Source organism: Phaenicophaeus curvirostris, chromosome 2, assembly GCF_032191515.1.
Source record: "Phaenicophaeus curvirostris isolate KB17595 chromosome 2, BPBGC_Pcur_1.0, whole genome shotgun sequence".
NCBI classification, from domain to species: domain Eukaryota; kingdom Metazoa; phylum Chordata; class Aves; order Cuculiformes; family Cuculidae; genus Phaenicophaeus; species Phaenicophaeus curvirostris.
This window is the reverse complement of record NC_091393.1, coordinates 45,166,274-45,187,631: the sequence shown is the minus strand read 5'-3', so window position 1 is coordinate 45,187,631 and position 21,358 is coordinate 45,166,274. Positions and strand designations below refer to the sequence as shown.

At 36.6% G+C, this 21,358-nt stretch overlaps 1 protein-coding gene across 1 annotated transcript in view; it reads right to left on the bottom strand.

Moving 5' to 3' along the window:
• LAMA2 (laminin subunit alpha 2) overlaps positions 1-21,358 on the bottom strand; it is a 362,543-nt gene that overhangs the window by 147,804 nt on the left and 193,381 nt on the right. The window contains exons 13-16 of the mRNA XM_069851862.1: positions 15,244-15,345; positions 14,412-14,623; positions 8,480-8,591; positions 5,409-5,522 (exon numbers count right to left, since the gene is read on the bottom strand). Of these exons, the coding sequence (XP_069707963.1) occupies positions 5,409-5,522; positions 8,480-8,591; positions 14,412-14,623; positions 15,244-15,345 (540 nt within the window). The remainder of the gene's footprint in view (positions 1-5,408; positions 5,523-8,479; positions 8,592-14,411; positions 14,624-15,243; positions 15,346-21,358) is intronic.

The following is a 21,358-nucleotide window of genomic DNA, read 5'->3' as shown; positions in this document are numbered from 1 at the left end:
CTTTTTCAGGACTTTCAAGGACTGCAATGATTTGTACCAAGTTTTTTGCATTGTGCTGTGCATAGCTAGTATAATCATTTGGGCATCTGAAAAAGCAAAACACCTTTTTTTTCAGTCATGAGTGCACTGGAGTCAGAAGCATCTGTTTCAAAATATGCTGTTTATTGTTTCAAAGGGTGCATTCTTACTGCTTGTGTATACAGTCAGCATATCTTTGCAATGAAAGCATTAATCACAATATCACATTTTCACATATTAATAGAATCATAGAATAGTTAGGGTTGGAAGGGACCTTAAAGATCATCTAGTTCCAAACCACCTGCCATGGGCAAAGACATGTCCCACTAGATCAGGCTGCCCAAGGTCCCATTCAACCTGGCCTTGAACACCTCCAGGGACAGGGTAGCCACAACTTCCCTGGGCAACCTGTCTCACCACTCTCATGGTGAAGAAATTCTTCCTAATGTCTAGTCTAAATCTGCCCTTCTCCAGCTTATACCCATTCCCCCTTGTCCTGTCACCACAAGCTCTTATGAATAGTTTGTCCCCAGCTTTCTTGTAGGCTCCTTTCAGGTACTGGAAGGTTGCTGTAAGATCTCCTTAGAGCCTTCTCTTTTCCAGGCTGAACAAGCCCAACTCTCTCAGCCTGTCCTCGTATGGAAGGTGCTCCAGCCCTTGGATCATCTTTGTAGCCTCCTCTGGACCCATTCCAACAGTTACATATCCTTCTTACACTGAGGATTCCAGAACTGGACACAGCACTCCACACTATTTGGTAGATTGTGAACTAATACAAACTATTGAGATTCATATTCAACCAAAATCACAGCTTCAGAATTGTCAACTGGCAAAATTCTGCTTCAGTAGGTCATTTAAGCCCATTTGATTTTTCCTTCAAGCACTGTCATTCAAGAAGAATCTACCAGCCATACTGAAAAAGTAGCTGGGAACATTAACATAACAGAAGACATAACAAGAAATAATTCAAGTATTTGAAAAGAGAAATCTCTTGCAATTCAACCTTTTTAAGGCACCATGTCGCATTATTTGTCCCTTTTCTGAAAAATAATGGATTCCTCTTTTCTGTTAAGTTCAGTTCAAATACCCTCAGACATATTTTAATATTTTTGAAGAACATGAACGGCTTATATGTCAAGGATGTTATTAAAGTGAAAGGAGCTAACATATTATCTTAAAGCTATGCATCTCTTACAGGGTGGTATCTGCAGCTTCTGCTTTTTTTAAGCAAAAAACTCAAACCCTTCCATTTTGTAGGAAAACAATTCATGTTACAAAGAGCTGACCTTCTTTCTGAAAAATTATTTTCTGAAACTCTAACATCAGTCATTTCCATGTACTGTGTCTAGTTCTCCTCAGTCCAGATCTCTGCATCTGCTTACTTCCCCACCATAAATCAATAAATTTAAAAACAAAAAAGAAAATAACCCCACACATACAGTACTGAAATCTGAGCATATGTTGCACTGTGTATATGTTAAGAGTTTACCTGAGAAATAATAACCTTGTGTGGTCACATACTTTTCTCCCTGAGCCAGACTGAATTTTGCAGGACAAAGAACAAGGAATATGTAGAATGCACGAGACATAATTTGCCTGTTCTTTTCAGTGATGAATTAAAATTTATACTAATTTTCCAAATTTATAGATCACTTCAGGTACTGAAGTAGATGAGCTATGAGCCCTTCTAAAGATATTATCAGTAGTCATGAAAAATTTGTGTTTCCTTGAGATCAACTAGTTGACTCTTGGTTTGAAACTTGTTAAATGTACAGAAATGGTTTTGTGTATTGTCTAGTTTAAGCAATGTCTAATGATATTATTTTCCTAAAACATGATTAGGCCTGTGAAATCTTAAGTTCATGATCATAGGAACACTTAATTAACTTTTTATGTCATGAGTCTGGGTATAAAGATCATGATCAATTGTTCCTCATGTGTTCATAAGCTTCCTTTTTTTATTCCTTTGAAAATACAGTTTGTTCCAGCACATCAGCCTTGAGTGGCTTTGGTAAAATCAATGCCTTATTCCACAGATTCACAGACTTTGTGGCCAGGAATGATTTTATGCCCAATGTTTTTGCTTTCAAATTCCAAGTACTGGATCTCAAACTATTTTGAATGCCTCCCTTTTCTGGACTTGCTTTACCTCTAAATGTTATTAAATTTCACTTAGATAGCCTTTAAGTAAGACTGTGAAATTTGTTGTTGTCCAAAATTTTAGGTATGACTCAGACTTTGTTGCCCAAAGACTTTATTGCTGATGTCCTGGAGTGTGTTTTCCACCATTTCCTACTGAGCTAGCTCTCCCCTTCAGGAAAAAAACAAATGAACATCTTTATGCCCAGTACCAGGAAATCCTAAATTCTATTCCCGCTTAGCTGCATATACAGCTGAGTGTATGTGAATGTGGAAAGAATGAATCTGAATAGAAGGCTAGTGATGCAAATAAAACTTCATTCTGGGACTATGACCGAGTCCAAGTTACCATCTTTGGCATGCTGCTGTCTTTCCGCAGGACACCTGTCACGGAGACAACCAGGGCCACTGCTAGTTTAAGCTAGTTAAAGAATGCAAAAGGGTAAGTTTGGGTGCATATTTTAGTATATTTCCTGGCCATCTAGATGAGACAATGATATTATGTCTTTGGAAGCGTGAATATGCTCATCCAGCATTTTTATAATGTCATAATGTCAAGACTGACACCCTTTCCTGGTGTTACAAATGCAATGACAATGTTGCAGAGCATTTGCATCTTTTTCACCTGTGGTGTAGCTTATACTTCATTTAGCTTAGAATGCATCACTTTATTACTGTGTATATGAAGATCAGCGAAGATATTTTGTTGGTCCTGTGATGAACAGGGTCTAAAGCATGTGTTCACCAGCTCTGACACTGGCCTCAATCTACATGGTACATACTGTTTACAAAGGAATAAAATACAAAAGGGATGCCACCAGGGACTCTTCACTTGGCACTCTGAGTATATCTTCGGGGAGAAAGATCCACTTTCTCTGAGCTTCCTCATGGGAGCGTAGTATCCAGCAATGAATGCAACACCTTGCAATGTGTTTCCTTTTCATGAGACTCACGTTTATCCAGCCTCGTAAAGCTACCGTAAATGTGTGTGTGGCACTACAAAAGAGTATTTCTGAATGGTAGAATTTGCCCTGTGTACCAAAGCAGTTACATATATCACAATGGTAACGAGAATGATGTATCATGCAGCTCTATATGGTTGCTGTGGGGATCAAAGGGCTCTGCAGGTTACTGCAAGATATGAGTTAAAATGAGCTTTTTATACAGGCCTATGTCAAAGCAGATGATTTGAGCTTTTATCACGAGTCAAAAACATTTTTCAGCTGCTTTTCAAGTACATTTCAAAGCTAAGGAAAAGCATAAAGAAGTATCACATCAGTAAATTAGGTGCCTAAATTGTCTGTTGTATTACTGAAAAAACGCCATGAATAATAATAAGGAGGCCAAAAGGCTGTGTAAACCTCAGTAGAAAGAATGCCTTTGATGTGAAACATTTCTCTTTTTCAGTATTCAGACGTTTCTCTCTTTCACTTCAAAAGGCTTATGATCCAAATTGAATAGCAGCATTTAATAGCCTGCATGGATACTAACCAATCTAACTTCACTTACGGTGTTTTCAAAGTAAGCTGCAAGAAAATCCAGAACTGATTTTAAGCTCCCTGTGTGCCTCTTTTTTATAGGATGATCTAGTATAAGCTCAGAGAGAAGACATAAAACACAGAATGCTTGATAATGCATGTAGATTAAAGTACATTTTCAACTGGTTATTGCCTACTTCCTTGTCAGTGCTGTGCTCTCATTACACCAGCTCCCTTGAAACATCAGAAGGGGGAGCTCTACTGTCTCAGTCCATAGTTTACATCAGCAATACTTTATTGCAACCATATCACCTTCACTCACAACCAGGTCAGTGCTATAGACAAAAATAAAGAGGAAACTTGTACAAAGGCTAAAATTTGAAGGCACAGAAGCAAGCATTCTCAGAACTTGCATCTGGCTGTGAACTCCTAAGCAAAATAGTCAATATCTATGATAGCCCTCGAATAGGATTCTCCCTTCCCTTTTTTTTCTATTTATTGATTTTATCCCACACTGATGTTACAGACGTCGTAGCTGGAGGCTACAGGCATTAATGCAATAAATTTCATCTTGTTGAGAAACACAAATTCATTTTACCCTGGTGATAAACATTTTCATTGCATATAAGTGAAAGATTCAAAACATAATTGTCATTTCATAAATATTTTTCATCCTGGGTGCTGGGTACTTTTTTAAAGCTTACAGTATAATTAAGAATAATATTAAGCTTCTATTTATGAAAAAGCAATTTTAAAATTCAGTGATGTACACATTACTAATATCTTGGTTAGTACTGCACTGCTATTAATATTTTGTATGGGCTAAACAGGAAGACCAGTGATAATTCTAATTCCCAAAATACATTGAAAAATGCCTAAGTTTTCACTTCGGATTTTTCCCAGCAAAATCTCTTGAGGAAACAAAACAGAACATTTAGAAACATGTACAGTAGAAAGTCTGCTTGAAATTCTGCAGGGAAATGAGAGTACAATATCCTGCTAAACTGGCACTGGCTCAAATTGTGTTTCTGCAAGACTAATGAAATAAGAAATGTTGTTTCAAGCTTCATGCCATGTCAGATGATATGAAGCTAAAAATGCCCATGAGTTAATCAGAACAGTCTATTCAGCATAATTCACCCATTCCATAAGGGTTCTGAATGGGCTGGAAACAGTGATATGCTGGTAGGCTTGCTATGGGTAATATCAGACTTAATTGCTGAATTAGTAGGTAACTACATAAAACCTCCATAGCCTATAAAAAAAAAAGTTGGTTTTGCTTTATTCATATGTTTTATTATTTTTAAAAGTACGAATTTATTTTTTTTTCAAGGCTTAGCAGGATTTTGGATGAAGGAAGCCATTAAAAATATCTTCTACTAGAACAGAATTTACAAAGAAGTTACCTGCAACATACTATAAATTAAATACACTGCAGGAGACAGAAAGGAGGGGGAGATAAATCTTGCATGGAATAATATTGATATATTTGCTGCTTTCTGCATGCCATATCTTAAACTATTGACTCTATTTCAAAACATAAATCCTATATGAATAAAAAATTCCTTTTTTTTAACTGCACAAGCTACCATATCTTGCTATGAGGGGATCCTTAATTACAGCAACAGTTCTACATAAAAATCTTTCCTGTTAATCGACGATTTTTATTTTTCTTCCTGAGTACTTCAGTTTTGAAAGGCCCTTAATTCAATTGCACAGGTATATTGAATTGATGTTGGGCATATCCATCAAGTTTCTTGTAGTGACACTTACCAGGCACTCTCCTGTGATATCATCACACAAGTCTGCATGACCAAAGCATGTACATAGTGCACAGACTCCACCAAAAATTGTGCCATTCACACGCCTGTGTTGAGGCCAGCAAGACTGCGGGATAAATTAGATAAAAGTTAAACTCACTCAAGCAGGGAAAGGAATGGGATTTTTAACATACTGTTGAATTGATAATACTTGCACACACAAAAACATACTTGTAAATTAATACGAATACCAACATTTCTCTAGAAAGTTGTTCTTCCTGGTGCTATGGCTTTGCACTGACCTTAGCCTCACTGGCAAGTGTGAGATTAGAGGAAGTCTAAACTTGATTATTCTTCTGAAATGGTAAAAAAATCAGAGAAATGAAGACAGCACCAAAGCAAGAGGCACAGATTGAAAAGTAGCTAGAAGGCAAAATACTGGAGGAGAGAAGGAGGAAAGAAAATCCTTAAACAGTGAAAGCCTTTTCTGAGAAATTCAGCTGCAAGGAGCAATTAAAACACGTTTTTGTCTTTCTTATTCGAAGTCTAACAAAAAGCAACACTGAAATAAAGCACAGGCTGAAAACAAAGCCACCCTTCTCTTCACAAATTGTGCTTCTTAAATATAGAGTATAGTAATTTCCCTTTTGGAAGGTTGCCTAATTTCTTTTTTCTTTTAAGGTTAAATTCAGAGCAATATTAAATAAATGGCCTTTTTTTTTCTGAGAAAGGTGACATCGCACAACTGCGATTCACAAGCAAAAATTCAGTTATTCCATTCCCTCATAATAAGATGTCAAGCAGCAGTCTCCTTTGCTGTATATCTCACAAATGGTTTTATAATTCTGGAAAACTATCTTTCCTCAATAAGACTGCTCATGTGATCCAAGGATTTTGCATAATATAAAAAGGGTGCATCACAGAATATTGACCTTCAAAAGCACTTGGCTAATATGAAGAGAAATTTCTGTAGTGATTGAATACTAAAAGGAACATTTAATAAAGAAAATCCCTTTCCCTTCACATACTCTCTCCAGAGAGGTAACAAGAAGATTCTCCTTTATAAAAGTAAGGACAATGTTCCTTTTTGTCTTACCCCTGCAAAATATTAAACTAATTTGAAGATGAACTGAAATTATTCTTTTAAAAAACCATTAAAAACCGGAGACATTACACTTGCATGAAATGCAACTGCCTCAGCTGTTTCTACATAAATCTATAACTCTTTTTCCTCTTCCCGCGATTCTGAAGAGAATGATCTTGTGCACAGATATACACAATATTGCACAAGGTAAGGCTCCAAAATCACTAATTCTAAGGAACTAGAATTAAAAAAAAAAGTTACGTAACATTCAAAATCAGGAAAGTTCTTGCCCATCATGGTGATGCAAGTTAGAGACAACTGCTTTCACAGTATAAGTAAAAGAGTAGATAGAAAGGGACAAATCCGGTGGAGAAGAGCAATTACATATGAAGATGTTGACAAATACAGACCAGAAGATTCACATGAGTAGAGCAAAGTAATTATCACAAATAAGTACAATTGGTATTCAAAATTTAAAGTTTTACCTGTTTTACCTATGTTTATGAAATTGTGTTCATTTCTCAGACATACTAGCAAAAACATAACAACTTTCTTTTACTAGAATCTTGTAGAAAATTAATTCAAAATTTTTGTAATGGAACAGTCTCACAAGAGACAGCATATTTTAAATGGATATGGTTCTCTTCTGAAGACAAAAAAAAGTGTGTTCATATAGAAGCATATCATATCTTCTTGGCCTTCAGTTTTGGGATGAAAACCAACATACAGGTAGGGACTACAATATGGTTTACTTCAATAGATCTGTAGTGAGTACTCAGCCAGGGCAGAAATGTGCACTATTGTGCATGGAGACTTTAAATTTACTGTTATCTATATATACTTCCTATGGTGGAATATGATCTTAAGTATATATCAAATTTGAGCAACACCAAGGCAGGAATTCTACCCAAGTCCTTCAGCTTCTACAACAAAACTAGATATTGAAACGTCTGCAATTGGGGCCTTTGCAACTGCTTTCTGGGAAATCACACTTAACTTGAGAGGAAAAATGGACAAGTAAAAAAAAAAAAGTGCAAAGTACAATGACACCTCATCCAGCTTTTTTCTTCAAATAAATGAACAGACAAACAATGGTCATACTTCAAAATTATTTCTCAGCCAAGAAACTTCTCCATTTTTTTGTGTGTGTCTGTATCATTTTGGAAGTGATAGGAATATTTGCTAATTCCTTCCGGCCTTCCTTCTACATTAGTGTATCTAGCCCCAGCAACAAGCAACCACATTTGGCATGAAACTAGACTCTAAGCCCTAAATATCACATATAAGCATGTAAGACTTTAAAGACACAGAGAGTTGACAAGCAAATGCCTAGAGTGCCTGTGTAAATAGCGTAGTGTTTGCAATTTTGTGAAGCAGAGCATCTTGGTTTTTGAAACTACCTCCTTAAAGGCAAAGCTTTTGTAGAATTTTTTTGGCTTCTGTTTACCTCAAGCTATGAGCTAGTTAATCATATGTATACTTGTATGAACACATTCTGTGTGAACTAATGAATTTGTTGGGAAAGTGAATATTTTCTGACCACGTGTATGTGTTGGTATCTGTAACAGACCCAAACTAAAGTAAAACAATCTTCACAAGAACACACAATCCTCAGAGATTCCAAGACAAATGGCAAAGCTCCAAAAACAAAAGAGGAAACTCAACAACTACTCAGATCATTTGATCCAGCTTTGTTGTACACAGGTCAGCTAACCACCATTTTCCTCCTAATCGTAGTAGTTTCGTGCATTTGTAATATCAGTTGGCTGAAGAGTACAAATACTGGTTTAATTTTCTTTCTGTTAAGAGAGATGTCTTTCCATAACCTCGAAATCACCATAGAGGTGTAAAACTTCAAATTTCAAATATAATGAACCACCACCTATAAACAAAGGGAATTAGACAAGCTATACCAAATTCCTAACAGAAATGGAGAGCTCGCTCTCTTACAACTATCACAGTGTTAGCATAATTGATCTAGATTGCACCGTGATACTCACCTCACACGAGGTACCATCATACCCTGGGGGACAGTCACATAACTCCACTGCAGATGCCACCTTTCTCCCAGTTGAAGCACGGTCAGCAGTTTCAACGCTAACACTTCTTAATCTGGATGTAGCAGAAATTAAACAGTTAACATAGCAAATTAGATAGAAGCATATGTGCAGCTGGATGCAACAAACAGTATATAGTCACATTCAGTGGCTTGTTTGTGTTTAAAAATAAGGAGGTTTTAATTTTCCTCTATTTCTTCCTAAACTGCATCTCTGTAGGCTTGTTACTACTTTTGTCCATCACATGAAGGAGACTATGGTCAGACGCACATTGATAAAAACAGATTTTAAAAGTCTCACAGCACTGTCTCGGTAAACAGAAGGCTATGCCTGGCCTGCAAGCCACAAGTGCCAACTTGCATTGCAGCTACATATATATAGCAAATCTGACACTAAGTAGTGTCTTCAAAATTTAGAAATCACTACTCCAGCCTTCCAAACCATTACATTACTAGCTTTTGGTTACAGAGTATTTTTATTCTGGAGATTTGACCTCTGAAAAAGATTTCAGCTATGTCCAGTAGGATCTAAGTGTTACATACAAAAAAGATAATTGAAATCTTCCACCATATAATCTGGTTTGCCCAACGACTAAGAAGTTAAGAGTTGTAGAATTTTCTGTTCCATACACAATCACCCATAAAAAATAAATGTTAGACAGTGGCTAAATAGCCATTGTTTAGCCAAACACTGAACATGATTTTTCTTTAAAAAAACATGGAAGTATGAAGAGAGAGACATAGAAAGCCTTTAGATAATCTTACAGGTAATATATGAAACAGATGCAGTGTTCCTCAACAGTATCCATTCAGGGAAAAAATAGGATTAGGGGAATTAATTCTTACAAGAATTCAGAAGGAACATTAAGGCATTATTGAGGCTCAATGTCTCCTTTTTTTCACCCAGCAATCTTAACAGAGTGTCTGATTACTAGAGCTACCTAAAAGGCTTCTTTTGTAAGATTTTTTCAGAAGAAAATACCCTTCTATTATGACATGTATTTTGTTAAAAAAATAATGAGTTATCTTTGGAAAATGTGAAACCAACTTTTTTCCCTCCATACTAAGGCTGCCGAAAAAATCCTAAAACTTATTTGGGTAACCTTGCATAAGAAAACAACCAAGAAAAATATTCTGTTATTTCTACAGTAGTTGGAGGAAAGGTTAAGACAGGGTATTTTCCCATTCAATTTTATGACTACTTTCAGCAAGATAGACAGGAAAGTCAAAGGGAAAAAATAAGGAAGATTTCTGCAATTAGGATGGAAGCTTCCAAAAAAACAGATATGTTATCATCACTGGGAAATGACTACACTTTGGAGAGACTACCATTGTGGATTACGCAGTTAGAAACTTAAATCTATAATAATTTGTTGATACTAGAACATCTGTAAAAGCTCTCTCACGTTTCAATATTCCTGCTTTGCTTCACTGCTGCAAGCTTATTTTACAATCATCCTTTTGAGTTTTCCTTACAATAAGATAATCAATCTCTAGATTATTAGATATTGAATGGTGATTACTTTAATAGTAAAAAATCTAACAATTTAAGGAGAAGAATCTGTAAACGAAGAAATAAATGACTAGTAAAAGGCCAAGTTTTATTTATCCTTTGAACTACAGATAGTTCCCTCTAAGCACAGATCCTGGAACAAAGAGAAGCGTTTACACACAGAAACAATCTGGCTAGTATTATCATATATTTACATTCACTGAATTGTTCCAATTTTCATTACGTTCTGCTATTTGCTAAATGGGATTTTAACGTGTTTAACAGTTTTTAGCATTAACAGTTACTCAGTGAAGAAAGCTGAAGCGATTTTTTTTTTTCCCTCTCATTTTCATGTTGCAATTTTGGTTCCTCAATGCCATTCTGCATTCATTAAAATACATAATGCCAGCAGTAATGGGGCACTGGATCCTGGAGATGCATGAACAATTTGAGATTTGACATCAAAACCAAATATTTAAGATGACTGTTACTGTCAGCAGGCAACTGTTGACTTCTAAAAACAAACAAGATTAAAAGGGAAGGGGACGTTTCAGGCTGTATCAGCATAGTTTACTGTCTGCTATGCCAGGCATCTGAATCACATCAGCTACATAAGGCACATGAAGTACTGACCCAATCATTGTTCATTTGTCTTGAAGCCAATTATGCATATGGAAGAAAACCCTTTGCTTTTCCCCCCATCTTTCTCCTTGCATCTAACACTGATTCCATATGTGGTTGCAAGCAATTCGTTATCTTTAGCACCACAATTTCCAATTCCCATCTGAGGGTCTACAGCATTCACCCTCAGTGGCCACTCTGAATATTAAAACTGAAGAAACAGTGCTACTAAACTTCCTTTGAAGCACAAGTTAACGTTATTAAATTAAACAAAATTATAAAACAGAGCTGTCTTTTCCAGGCCTGTTGCTTCTACCACAGACAGATTTAACTGCAATAATTTGGAAGATCTGTCAAGTTAGTGTAGTATCACGATTTAAACATGGAAGCTGTAATTACTTGCAAATTGATTGCTGCATTTCTATGTTCTCATTTTTTATCGTACTTGATCATCTAAATAAAAGCCCACTCATTTGAGGAAGCTTCCTAATTATGCCATAGAGCTATAACAACAATCTAAGCTTGAAATACCCCAACAAATGTTCTCAAAAACATGCTCGAGTCAAATTCACCATTACTGGATTAATATTGGTTAGTAACTACTTGAAAGTGCTACTGATTAAGTAATGTTTCTAGGAGGTTAAACTAAACATGGGTGAAAAATATAAACTTTAAGTTAAAGCTGTCACTAACTGTTAGCCCTCGCTAACTCCATTGAATTTCTAATTTTCTTCCTACACAACTGCAAGATCATTCCGATTTCTTTTCAAGCACAGATTATAATACCACCCTTGGAAATCCTTACACATGTAATGTCATTATTAATTTTGAAAATTTTCAGCATTTAAATTAACAGGTTGCTTAATATAGCAATCTCTAATTAGTATGTTGCATAATTCTGCTGATGCTTAGAGACAGAAATTGCCATTCATGAAGGATCTAATAACGCTATAATATTCTGTCTTCTTGTCAGATCCTCTTTACTCTCTCAGAGGAACAGCCACCTGTCCACCACACATACCTGTTTAAAAGAGAATTTAAAGATTTTAGTTCATACCTACTTATCTACTAAGGCTTAGCTCTACACTTTTTTTTTGGCAAAAATGGCTTCCTTTGGAGCTCATCAACATAGTCCTTAGTAACTCCTTCAGTTAAATCAGAGGTGAAAAATGCAGTTCATTTAATCATGGCATCAATTTCACACCCTCTCTTCCATCATATTAAACAACAACGAGCACTCTTACATCACTGAATAAAATTTGTTCACTTTATTGAAAACTATTTTCAGAGACTTCTGGACATGTTGATATTACTATAGTAGTAATTACTATAGTAGTAACACAGGAGCCATTGCATTTTTCTCTAGTAAGAGACATCATAGACACAGCTAGAGATGTACCAGTAATTTAAAACCATTTCTAGCAAAAAAGATACTCTTCAAAATTACTTCAGTAACTCCCTTTTAAGTCATCATCCTTAAGGGACAACCTTCCTAGCTGTAACATCACTACATGTAGAAGATAGTGGATACTAACCTACAAAGCATGAATTATGTTTGTCCCAGAGTTATTCTTGAAGAATATTTCCATCACACATATTTATAGTTATCTACAACACACCACTAAAATGTTCCAAAGGTTGCATATGAACAAGACTACAAACCTCTACAGCACTACACATGGCTAAAGCAGTAATCCAGGGTGCAGGCAGTGATGCATAATCTTCCAAGCGTGCCACTGACAGGTCTGTCACTTCTTACTTACAAGGCACAAACTATAGGCTGTGGCAGTTCTACATGTGTGCTGACCTGAGCACTAGGTTTTCACCCAGAAGCGATCTATCTGTTTCACCCACAGTGATCCAAAGTAGAGGCAAGGTGGGGACAGTGCATGTCCAACCTGTACTTTCTTCACAGATATTAACTGCCTAGCCAAAGTGGGCTTTTTTTTTTGTAGGAAAGCTCCCCATCTCATTCTAGTGCAGATGTCACTACACAAATGTGTGTAAACTACTGAAATCTAAAGCTTGAATTTCCCATAATAATTTGTAACACCTTTGGCCCAAACAAAGTCAATCACATTTATCTACTATGAATCAGCATAGTATTAAAGACCCTACTGTTCCCCCTAAATTGCTCCTGCACTCCTTTAGTTTTGAAAATTCTGACTGATGTTTTTTTTTTATTTTATTTGAATGAGAACAGAGTGAAGGAACAGCACTTACTGAGCTACCATTGTCGCAGCTGTAAACTGTGGATTAACAGCTTTTCCTGGTCTACTCACAAAGCATAAGAGATGATCTCTGGTCTGGTGGTTTGATTCTCCTCTAACAACAGGGTGGGAAGGTGGTGGGCCATGAAAGGTTTTCAAAGTGGACGCAAGGATCAGTAAGACTGGTGACCAAATGAGCAAATTAGGAAACAGTTTGGCTCCAACTCACGCTAGTTATGATTCACAAACTTATTTACAGAGAGATATACATGCTAATTCATTACAGAAAGTGAAAGAGAGTGAAAAACCCATGATCTCTTTTTGCAGGGAAAAAATATAAACTGCCAACATTTAAAACAGAAAACTGCATGTTGCTGACACAACCTTTCAACTTAGGATGTATTTTAATTACCTAAGTATTCAAATGATGTTACTTGAGAAATTCACAGTAGCAAAAACTGTATCTATGCTCCCAGCAAATAATCACTAATGTGCTATCAGCTCCTTCCATTCCAAATCGGCTTATGCTGCTGAATTAAATTATATTCAGGTTAAAGAACATTTCAGGTTTCATGCCTTGTGAGCAGAAAACTACTATGTAATCAGTTCCATAGCAAATTTAAAAAATAATATTTATGCCACCTAACTAATAATGCATAGACAGCATGCAACGATACGATTAACAGTTAACAATTTAACAATTAACAATTAACAATTAACAATTGATTAACAATTAACGGTTGGACTCGACGATCCGGTGGGTCTCTTCCAACCTGGTTATTCTATGATTCTATGATTCTATGATACAATATCAGGAGAGGGGCTGTCTTCTAGCCCATCTGTAGCATTTGCTCATGCACTTATGACAATTATAAATGCAAGCAGAGCTTTACAGGTTCAACCACACTGCCGCCACTGAGATAGAACAACTGGTTTGTCTCATAAGACATCTTTCTTATGATCAGAAGATGGAGAAGAGTTGACATGAAATCAGCAAGTTTAAGCATTCCAGGCAGCAAATTGACATAAATCCAGGGAAAAGCTTTGAGATTAGCCAGTTCTGTGTGTGCTGCTGATTAAAAACATAGTACACTCCCTTCGGGCCTCTTTTCACCTTGTAGACTTAGTATATTATTCTCTAGTCCACTGTTAATGTGGCCCTGTATGCTCATTGAATGGGAAAAACAATATTTAAGCAATATATAATCTCTCAATTCAATATGTCATTACTGCAGTCCATATTCTACCATATACATGGGATTTACAGTGTTCACAACATAAACATATTTATAGATCTGTCATTCATGTCTTAATAGTCCATGTGACTTTGTTTTCTTACAAAGAAAACTTCTGTTGCCTCTCCTCCTCCTGTCTACCCAAAATGGAAAAAAAACCCAAACCAAAAACCTAACAACTTGTTGAAAGTGTAAATTAATGCTGTGGATTAGATGATAATAAATTAGTCTATTTTAAATTACTTAAGCTTAGTTCTGTGAAGAGATAAGTATTTTGAGAAGTGGCCTATAGCAAACAGACACGTTTCCCACATTCACCTGTAGATGGCATTCATCTCATAGCTGTATGTGGCCCTTAGGAGGATCCTCTTCACATTTGCAAGTACAGTCATGAACTCTCTCCTGCTGACTGGAACGTCAGTACCATGCAAAGAGAAAGATTCTGGTTTCAGCACAATTTCTTCAGTGTGCTCTTCAAAAGGCTGCAGGTGAATCCCCTCTTTGGGAGTGCTGATTCTCAAGTCACCTCCCTAGACAGAGCCATAAGAGAGAGAGATTTAAATATGAAAAAAGTCAGGAAAAGAAACTCTAGCTTTAGGCAGCTGGAGTACAGGATTTACTGAATAATATATTTTACAAGAATAAAAAATATCAGGGATAACCTTCATCTTTCAAAGATCTGAAATGGGCTTGCCTGATAAAGCTGAAAGTCAGTGCAAAAGAAAGTTTAGGTAATTCAGCTAAAACCTAGTGTCACAGCTTTGCATAGGCAAAAGCAAATTCATACAAAGCCAAGCTGCACAAGAACAGGTCTGATGAAAGAATGTCAGTGTGTTACCTCAAACAACCAATTATTTTATTTCTTCATTTTTCCTGATGAAGAATACAGTTCTATAAGCCACTGCAATATTGCCAGAGGCTTTTGAGATACTGAATATTTTAGTTCCCAAAAGCACGTCCATTTCCTGCTACTATAAATTAGCTGAAAGTATGTGCAACCTGCTATTTTGATTCCTTAACCATCAGGCTTCATGCTGAACATCTGACAAAGTAGGCAATTTCTTTCTCTCTCTCTCTTTTTTTCTTGCTGAAAGAAAGAATCACTTTATGATGACATCCACCAGACTGAACCATCAACTAATCACTTTACCTCTATGATGACATCAGATTGAACCATCAGTTGAACTGACTTGTCTTCCTCTGTGAAGTCATAGGAGACTGTAAATTTCAGATGTCCTCCAGCAGCTGCCACCTGGGGAGAAAAAAAAAAAAAACCAGAAAAATGAAATTAAATGAAAAAAACCAGGCCTTAATTAGCTGGGGGCAGTTTTCTCCAGCATCAGTACTTCCTGGAAACAAACATCTAGTGTTGCAAAACCATATGCAGATACCTGGGAATTACATCTCTAAGGACCATTCCCTTCATGCTCAACCACCTAGAAATCATGGTTAGTCATTTTTCTTCTATGCTTGTTGATGGTTGAAGATTTTCCTTAAACACATAGACTAACAAGGATTCAAGAACGTGAAAATAATGGGAAAACAAAGATTGTGTGGTTTTGGGCAACTTATAGAAAATATTTACCAAGACAGGTTTTACTTTTTCTTAACTATATAACCTTTACCTAAGATTAAAATCCAACAAAGGGAATTAATAGGTCATATAGACCAAAAATATGTTAGAGGACTAGACAAACAGACAATAGTTCAGAGAGCAACCAGAATGGATTAGGGACTTCTAACATAAAACCAACAGGAAATACTAGAGGAAAGGGGTGGGTTTGACTAGTCTGGAAAAGAGAACACTAAAAGGGAATAGGAAAATAGTTTACCAAGACATAAAAGACTGGAAAAAATGAAATGGCCATTTTCAGTTTCCTGTTGCAATTGCAGGTAAGTCATGAAGAAGATTTAACTTGAGCATAGAGAAACCTTTCTGACTGTAGAGATGGTCAAAACAGTATCAAACTACTTGAAAATGCTATTGAATTCCTTCATTAAATGTTTAACAGCAGTTCAGACACGTCAGAGATATTCTAAGTATGATGCCTAAGAGTTGGGATATAACGGAGAAATCTCTTGAGGTCTCCGCTTGCCACAGCAGCCCGAGTTTCATGCCTGCAACTGGCAAGATTTGCACATCACAGACAGGATCGCACATTGAAGTCAAGATCCCAAAACGATCCCAAAACTTATCGGAGAGGATATCTGTTAGTTAAAAATATATATTTACTTTGCATGCTGAATAACACTAATGTAGATCAGAAAAAAAAACCCCACCTCCAAGCTTATATAAAACAGAAAGTACTACTTTCTTCTGTTTATAAAGGTGATTTCCTCCCTCTGCACATTTAAAATCCAAGTTTATGTACAGGCAAAAGAATTCAGATGTCAATCCATGTGCTGCACCAACAATTATGTCTCATCTAGTACAAAAACCAGTTTTCACTGAATTTTGAATACAAGGGCAATACAGAAGCTGGGCACCTGTGAAATCCCTTCATTTTGACGTTGTTCTCCGTATCACCTGAAGATTAACTGTCATCCAAGGCTACATGAACACCAAAGAGAAGAGCGGATAAAAGTTTTCCTTGCTGGTGACAAAAGCATGCATTCTTGAGACAAGAGTAGCTGACTAAAAACATCAAGAAAGTTCCACAGAAGTTCCTTTATCTCTCCCACCTGTTTTTAGATCAATACATCAATATTTCTTTCCAGCCCAGAAGGCAGAATCTACATGTTCAAGAAAAGTCATAGGCTCCCCAAGAAATACAAGTATAGGAGAGAGATATCACAGCTATCTTAATCTAATCCACCAAGCTTCTGGCAGATAGTTAATTTTTTGGGTGTTCACAGTTAACTGTACTTCTACTGTTACGTTACATGTTGTTAAAGGGAGTAACCAGAGAGTAGATAAAATTGATTATGACATCCCAACAATTACATTCTGGGTCAGCCAAAATGCTCTGAAGCAGGAGAGACAGCTGCTTTCCTGTGAACAAATGGCCATGGTCAACAGGGAGAAAGCTGGAGGTTAGGAGGAAGCACTCAGTACTACCTTGTGCAAAGTATGCTTTAATGTTATGAATGCCACAATAAAATCACTTTTAAATCAAGACAAGTGAGAGTAAACCACAAATATTTACAGCATTGAAAACAAACAGTATTTCTACAATTATTTGCAAAGCTATAGATAAGGAAAACTTGCATCTTTTTATATGGAAATCAGATTCTAGAAGCCTTTCTCTTCCTCCAATTAATCAGTCTGCTGTCAACGCTTTTCTGAGGCAAACTGTCAGGATACCTTCTGCTCATATCACTGGAGTGTACCTCCTCCTTATACAGCTTTTATAATCTTATTATTGAATTATTTGGTGATTCACACTTTCCCTCTCCAATGCCTCTTGTAACTCTGCCTGTAAAGTTTTAGCACTTACTCCACTACACTAGGGGCTGCCTAATTTCTTCTGAAAAACACGTGCCAAACCTAACTTCAGAAGATCTGCAACTATCTCCAGTAAACAGGGTGCTTTTTACAATCCCTTATCTCATTAAGCAGTAAAATGCTTTTCTGTCAGCTAGGAGGAGACTCGATTTGTAATTAAAGCATCTAAATATAGTTGTCTGTGAATTAGATGACCATGAGAGGAAGACAGATGGAATGTACTGCGGCATCTGATACAGTACTATGAGGCTACACATAGACAACTCAAAGAAGTCCCTTATATAGACAAAGGAATCTAGAAAGTGGCTGGTCAGGAGAAGGGGGAGGGGAAGGGAAAAGAGAAAGGAAAAGGGGAAGAGGAAGAGGAAGAGGGAAGGAAGAAAAGGAAAAGAAAAGGAAAAGGAAAAGGAAAAGGAAAAGAAAAGGAAAAGGAAAAGGAAAAGGAAAAGGAAAAGGAAAAGGAAAAGGAAAAGGAAAAGGAAAAGGAAAAGGAAAAGGAAAAGGCTTAACAACATGAACAGGCAGAACATTTCAGTGGACAAAGCCAATACACATACCACTGAATACAAAACCAAGGAGTAGTCTTACAGCATGTTGCTGGTAGTAACTCAAAGTTCAACAAGATAATATGTTCTCTTATTCCAGAAGACATTCCTAAACATAAAAAACCTCCATTTGTTTCCTGATATGCCCATGAACATGATTTTGCTTGCTGTCATGATCATGAGAAATAACACAGATTCTCATTTAGTCTTCCACTGTCTTTGCCATATTTGTAGTGGCAATATCTACCACTAAAAACAGTGCTTCAAGGTAATGAAATCATATTATATACAGTTTAGCATTCCACGCTAGCCTTCTTCAATTTCCATGAAACAGAGCTGCAATAAAATGCTGAAGTTTATTTGGACTCTTTCACCACCACAAATTCTCTAGGTACACATTTATTTTATGTTAAGGATTTCAGTAGATACAGAGATTTGCGACATGAACATCAGCACTAACAATGTGAAGGAAATCCTTAAAAAAATAAAAAGAATCCTCCATTTATTAGTGGTGACCAATTTAGTCCACAATGGATCAGAACTTACGCAGTTGTGACCCGATTTGACAAGGCGCTGAACCATCTTCTGAAGAGACCTTACAGAAACCTTCCAGTACCCAAAGGAAAGCTGGGGAGGGACTGTTTACAAAGGCTTGGAGTGATAGGACGAGGGGCAATGGGTATAAACTGGAGAGGGACAGAGTTAGACTAGACATAAGGAGGAATTTCTTCACACTGAGGGTGGGGAGGCACTGGCCCAGGTCGCCCAGAGCAGGGGTGGCTGCTCCACCCCTGGAGGTGTTCAAGGACAGGTTGGATGGAGCCTTGGGCAGCTTGATCTAGTGGGAGGTATTCCTGCCCATGGCAGGTGGGTTGGAACTAGATGACCTTTAAGGTCCCTTCTAGCCCAGGCTGTTCTGTGATTCTATGATTCTGTGATCTTAACGATGTACCATTCTAATTAATGGCTAAGTGTATATGTCTTGTTCTAGGCAGCCTACTAATTGTAGAAGGGAATAGACAAAGGGTTGCTTCTCTAACTTAATTTACTTACATTTGAGGAAATTGTTATTGCTAATCCTACTCTCATCTGGATTGTTATCTTCTTTACAAAAAAGTATTAGCTGTAAATTTATGATATTTAATTGGGTTTTGCTGATTCAGTCTTTGTGATGGTTGTAGAATGAAGGAAGGCAAGGACTAGAAAAGAATTCCATTAGAAGCAGCACCAAGAAAACATGAAATTTTTATTCATTTAGTGACAGGTCTCAGTAAAGATTACATATTTTAGTCCTACTCAAGATCCAATTAGAGATTAAATAGACTCACCTCTCTTAGACAGACTTGAATTTAGATGGGATATAAAAGCTATTTGAAGGTATTATAGTAATATTTCAGAGAGCAGGGAGCAGAATAATCAGGTTGCATTTGAATGACATTATAGTTCTGACTAGCTTCAAGGAAATGCCAGAGTTTACTTCATAGGGAATTTAAATTTTTCCCCTGAAAGAATGGGCTCCTTCCCCTAGCTCTCCAATACCTAGAGCTCCCTCAACTCTACCCCAGGTAGTTCAGAATCCTACAGTTTCCCTGCTTAAGTACACTTGAAATTATTCTACATAAATTGCATAAATGGATACTACATTCTGCTTAAATTCACCTCTTCAGAATATTGCTCCAGAGAAGTAAATGGAACAAGGAGGGAATAAACTTTCATAATGTAGCCTGACTACTATATTTCTTGGTTCAGTTGCTTTCTATGAGTGTTTTTCTACAACCCTCAAACACTCAAAAGATGAAACTGAGCATTTCAAACCATTCACTGTCACTTCCAGTTTCTTGAAACAGACCACCCTGATAACAAAGTCACATTACAAGAATATTTCCAAGTCATTCTTTTCTGAAATCTTATTGAGAATGTTATGATACAGCCTCTTTTCATTTTAAGGATTTCCTCTGCTCATCCTATGTAAAAGCAGAGTTGAATCAAAGATAAACATGTTTTATTCAATGTAGGTACTCATTTGATCACAAAATGTTCTCCAGCATCTGAGTTATATGCTAAGAAATAAGAGCAAGATATAAAGCATACCAGTGAGAAAACTTATTTGTTCTACCTTGAATGAACTTCACGGAATACTCAAAATATCCTTAAAAACTCATTGTGTAAGACCTTCTTCCTTCATACACTGGATAATGGAACAACAGATTCCAAATAATTCTGAATATTTTGAAGTTTCCCAGCAATGAAAAGAACTGTCAGATCTGTGGCTTAATTTTTTCTCCCCTACGTGAAAATTTTCTGACTAAGAGACAAATAACACATGTCCGCAGAGCAAGCACAACTGATAAGCAGCAACCAAAAATCTCCTATGAGCCCTGTGTTGCCACTACTATTTATGTTGAATACTTGCTCTTTCTGAACTTACTACTTAAAAAATTAATTGCATCAGAGAGTTATTAAAAAATTTGCACAATAATATTATATGCTGTTTCCTAAAATGTGCTTATGAATGTAAACATTTACTACACAAATTCTCAAATCTCTACCATTATTCTCAGCTGTCATTTCCTCTCACTGGAGAAGAGAAACAGAACTGTCTGGCCAACCATATCTGAGGTCTAAAATCAAATTTGCTAATGACAAACCTTTACAAAATTCAGACTATATAATTACTTTGTTATAGTTACTTAACAATAGTAACTATAGCACATAACCATAGTAAGGTTCCTCACTTTCTTCTTCCTCCTTAGCTTTCTGTATGATCAAAATCCTCTATGACTGTGCCTTCCCAACCACTGTAACCCAAGCTGCTGTAACTAGATCAAGGTTTCAGAAATATAGAGTCTATATTCTTCCCATTCTGATGTGGTAATCGTAATTCAGGTACAGTTACTGTCCATACCTCTTACTGTGATGGCAAGTACATCTCAGTCTTTGAAAGTCTCCCAGTCTAGTAAAAATACGCCAGAAGCTGTGACGCTGTAGCAAAATATGTCAGGCACACATCATAGAGAGATATTTAAAAAAATTAACCTTATATGTCATCAAAATTGCAGACATTTTTTCCTGACTGAACATGGTTAAACTGAAGAGAAAAAAATAACATGTTTCAAAATACCATACCCTCATCAAAAGTTTCTAAATAAAAACTGTTTACTGCTGGTCTTGCAGCTGTCAACAGCCTCATAACTGAAAGTAATTCTTAATTTTGCTGATTAAATGTTCATCTTCCTGTTTCATGGTCTTCGATTCCAAAGGGACAAACCATAATT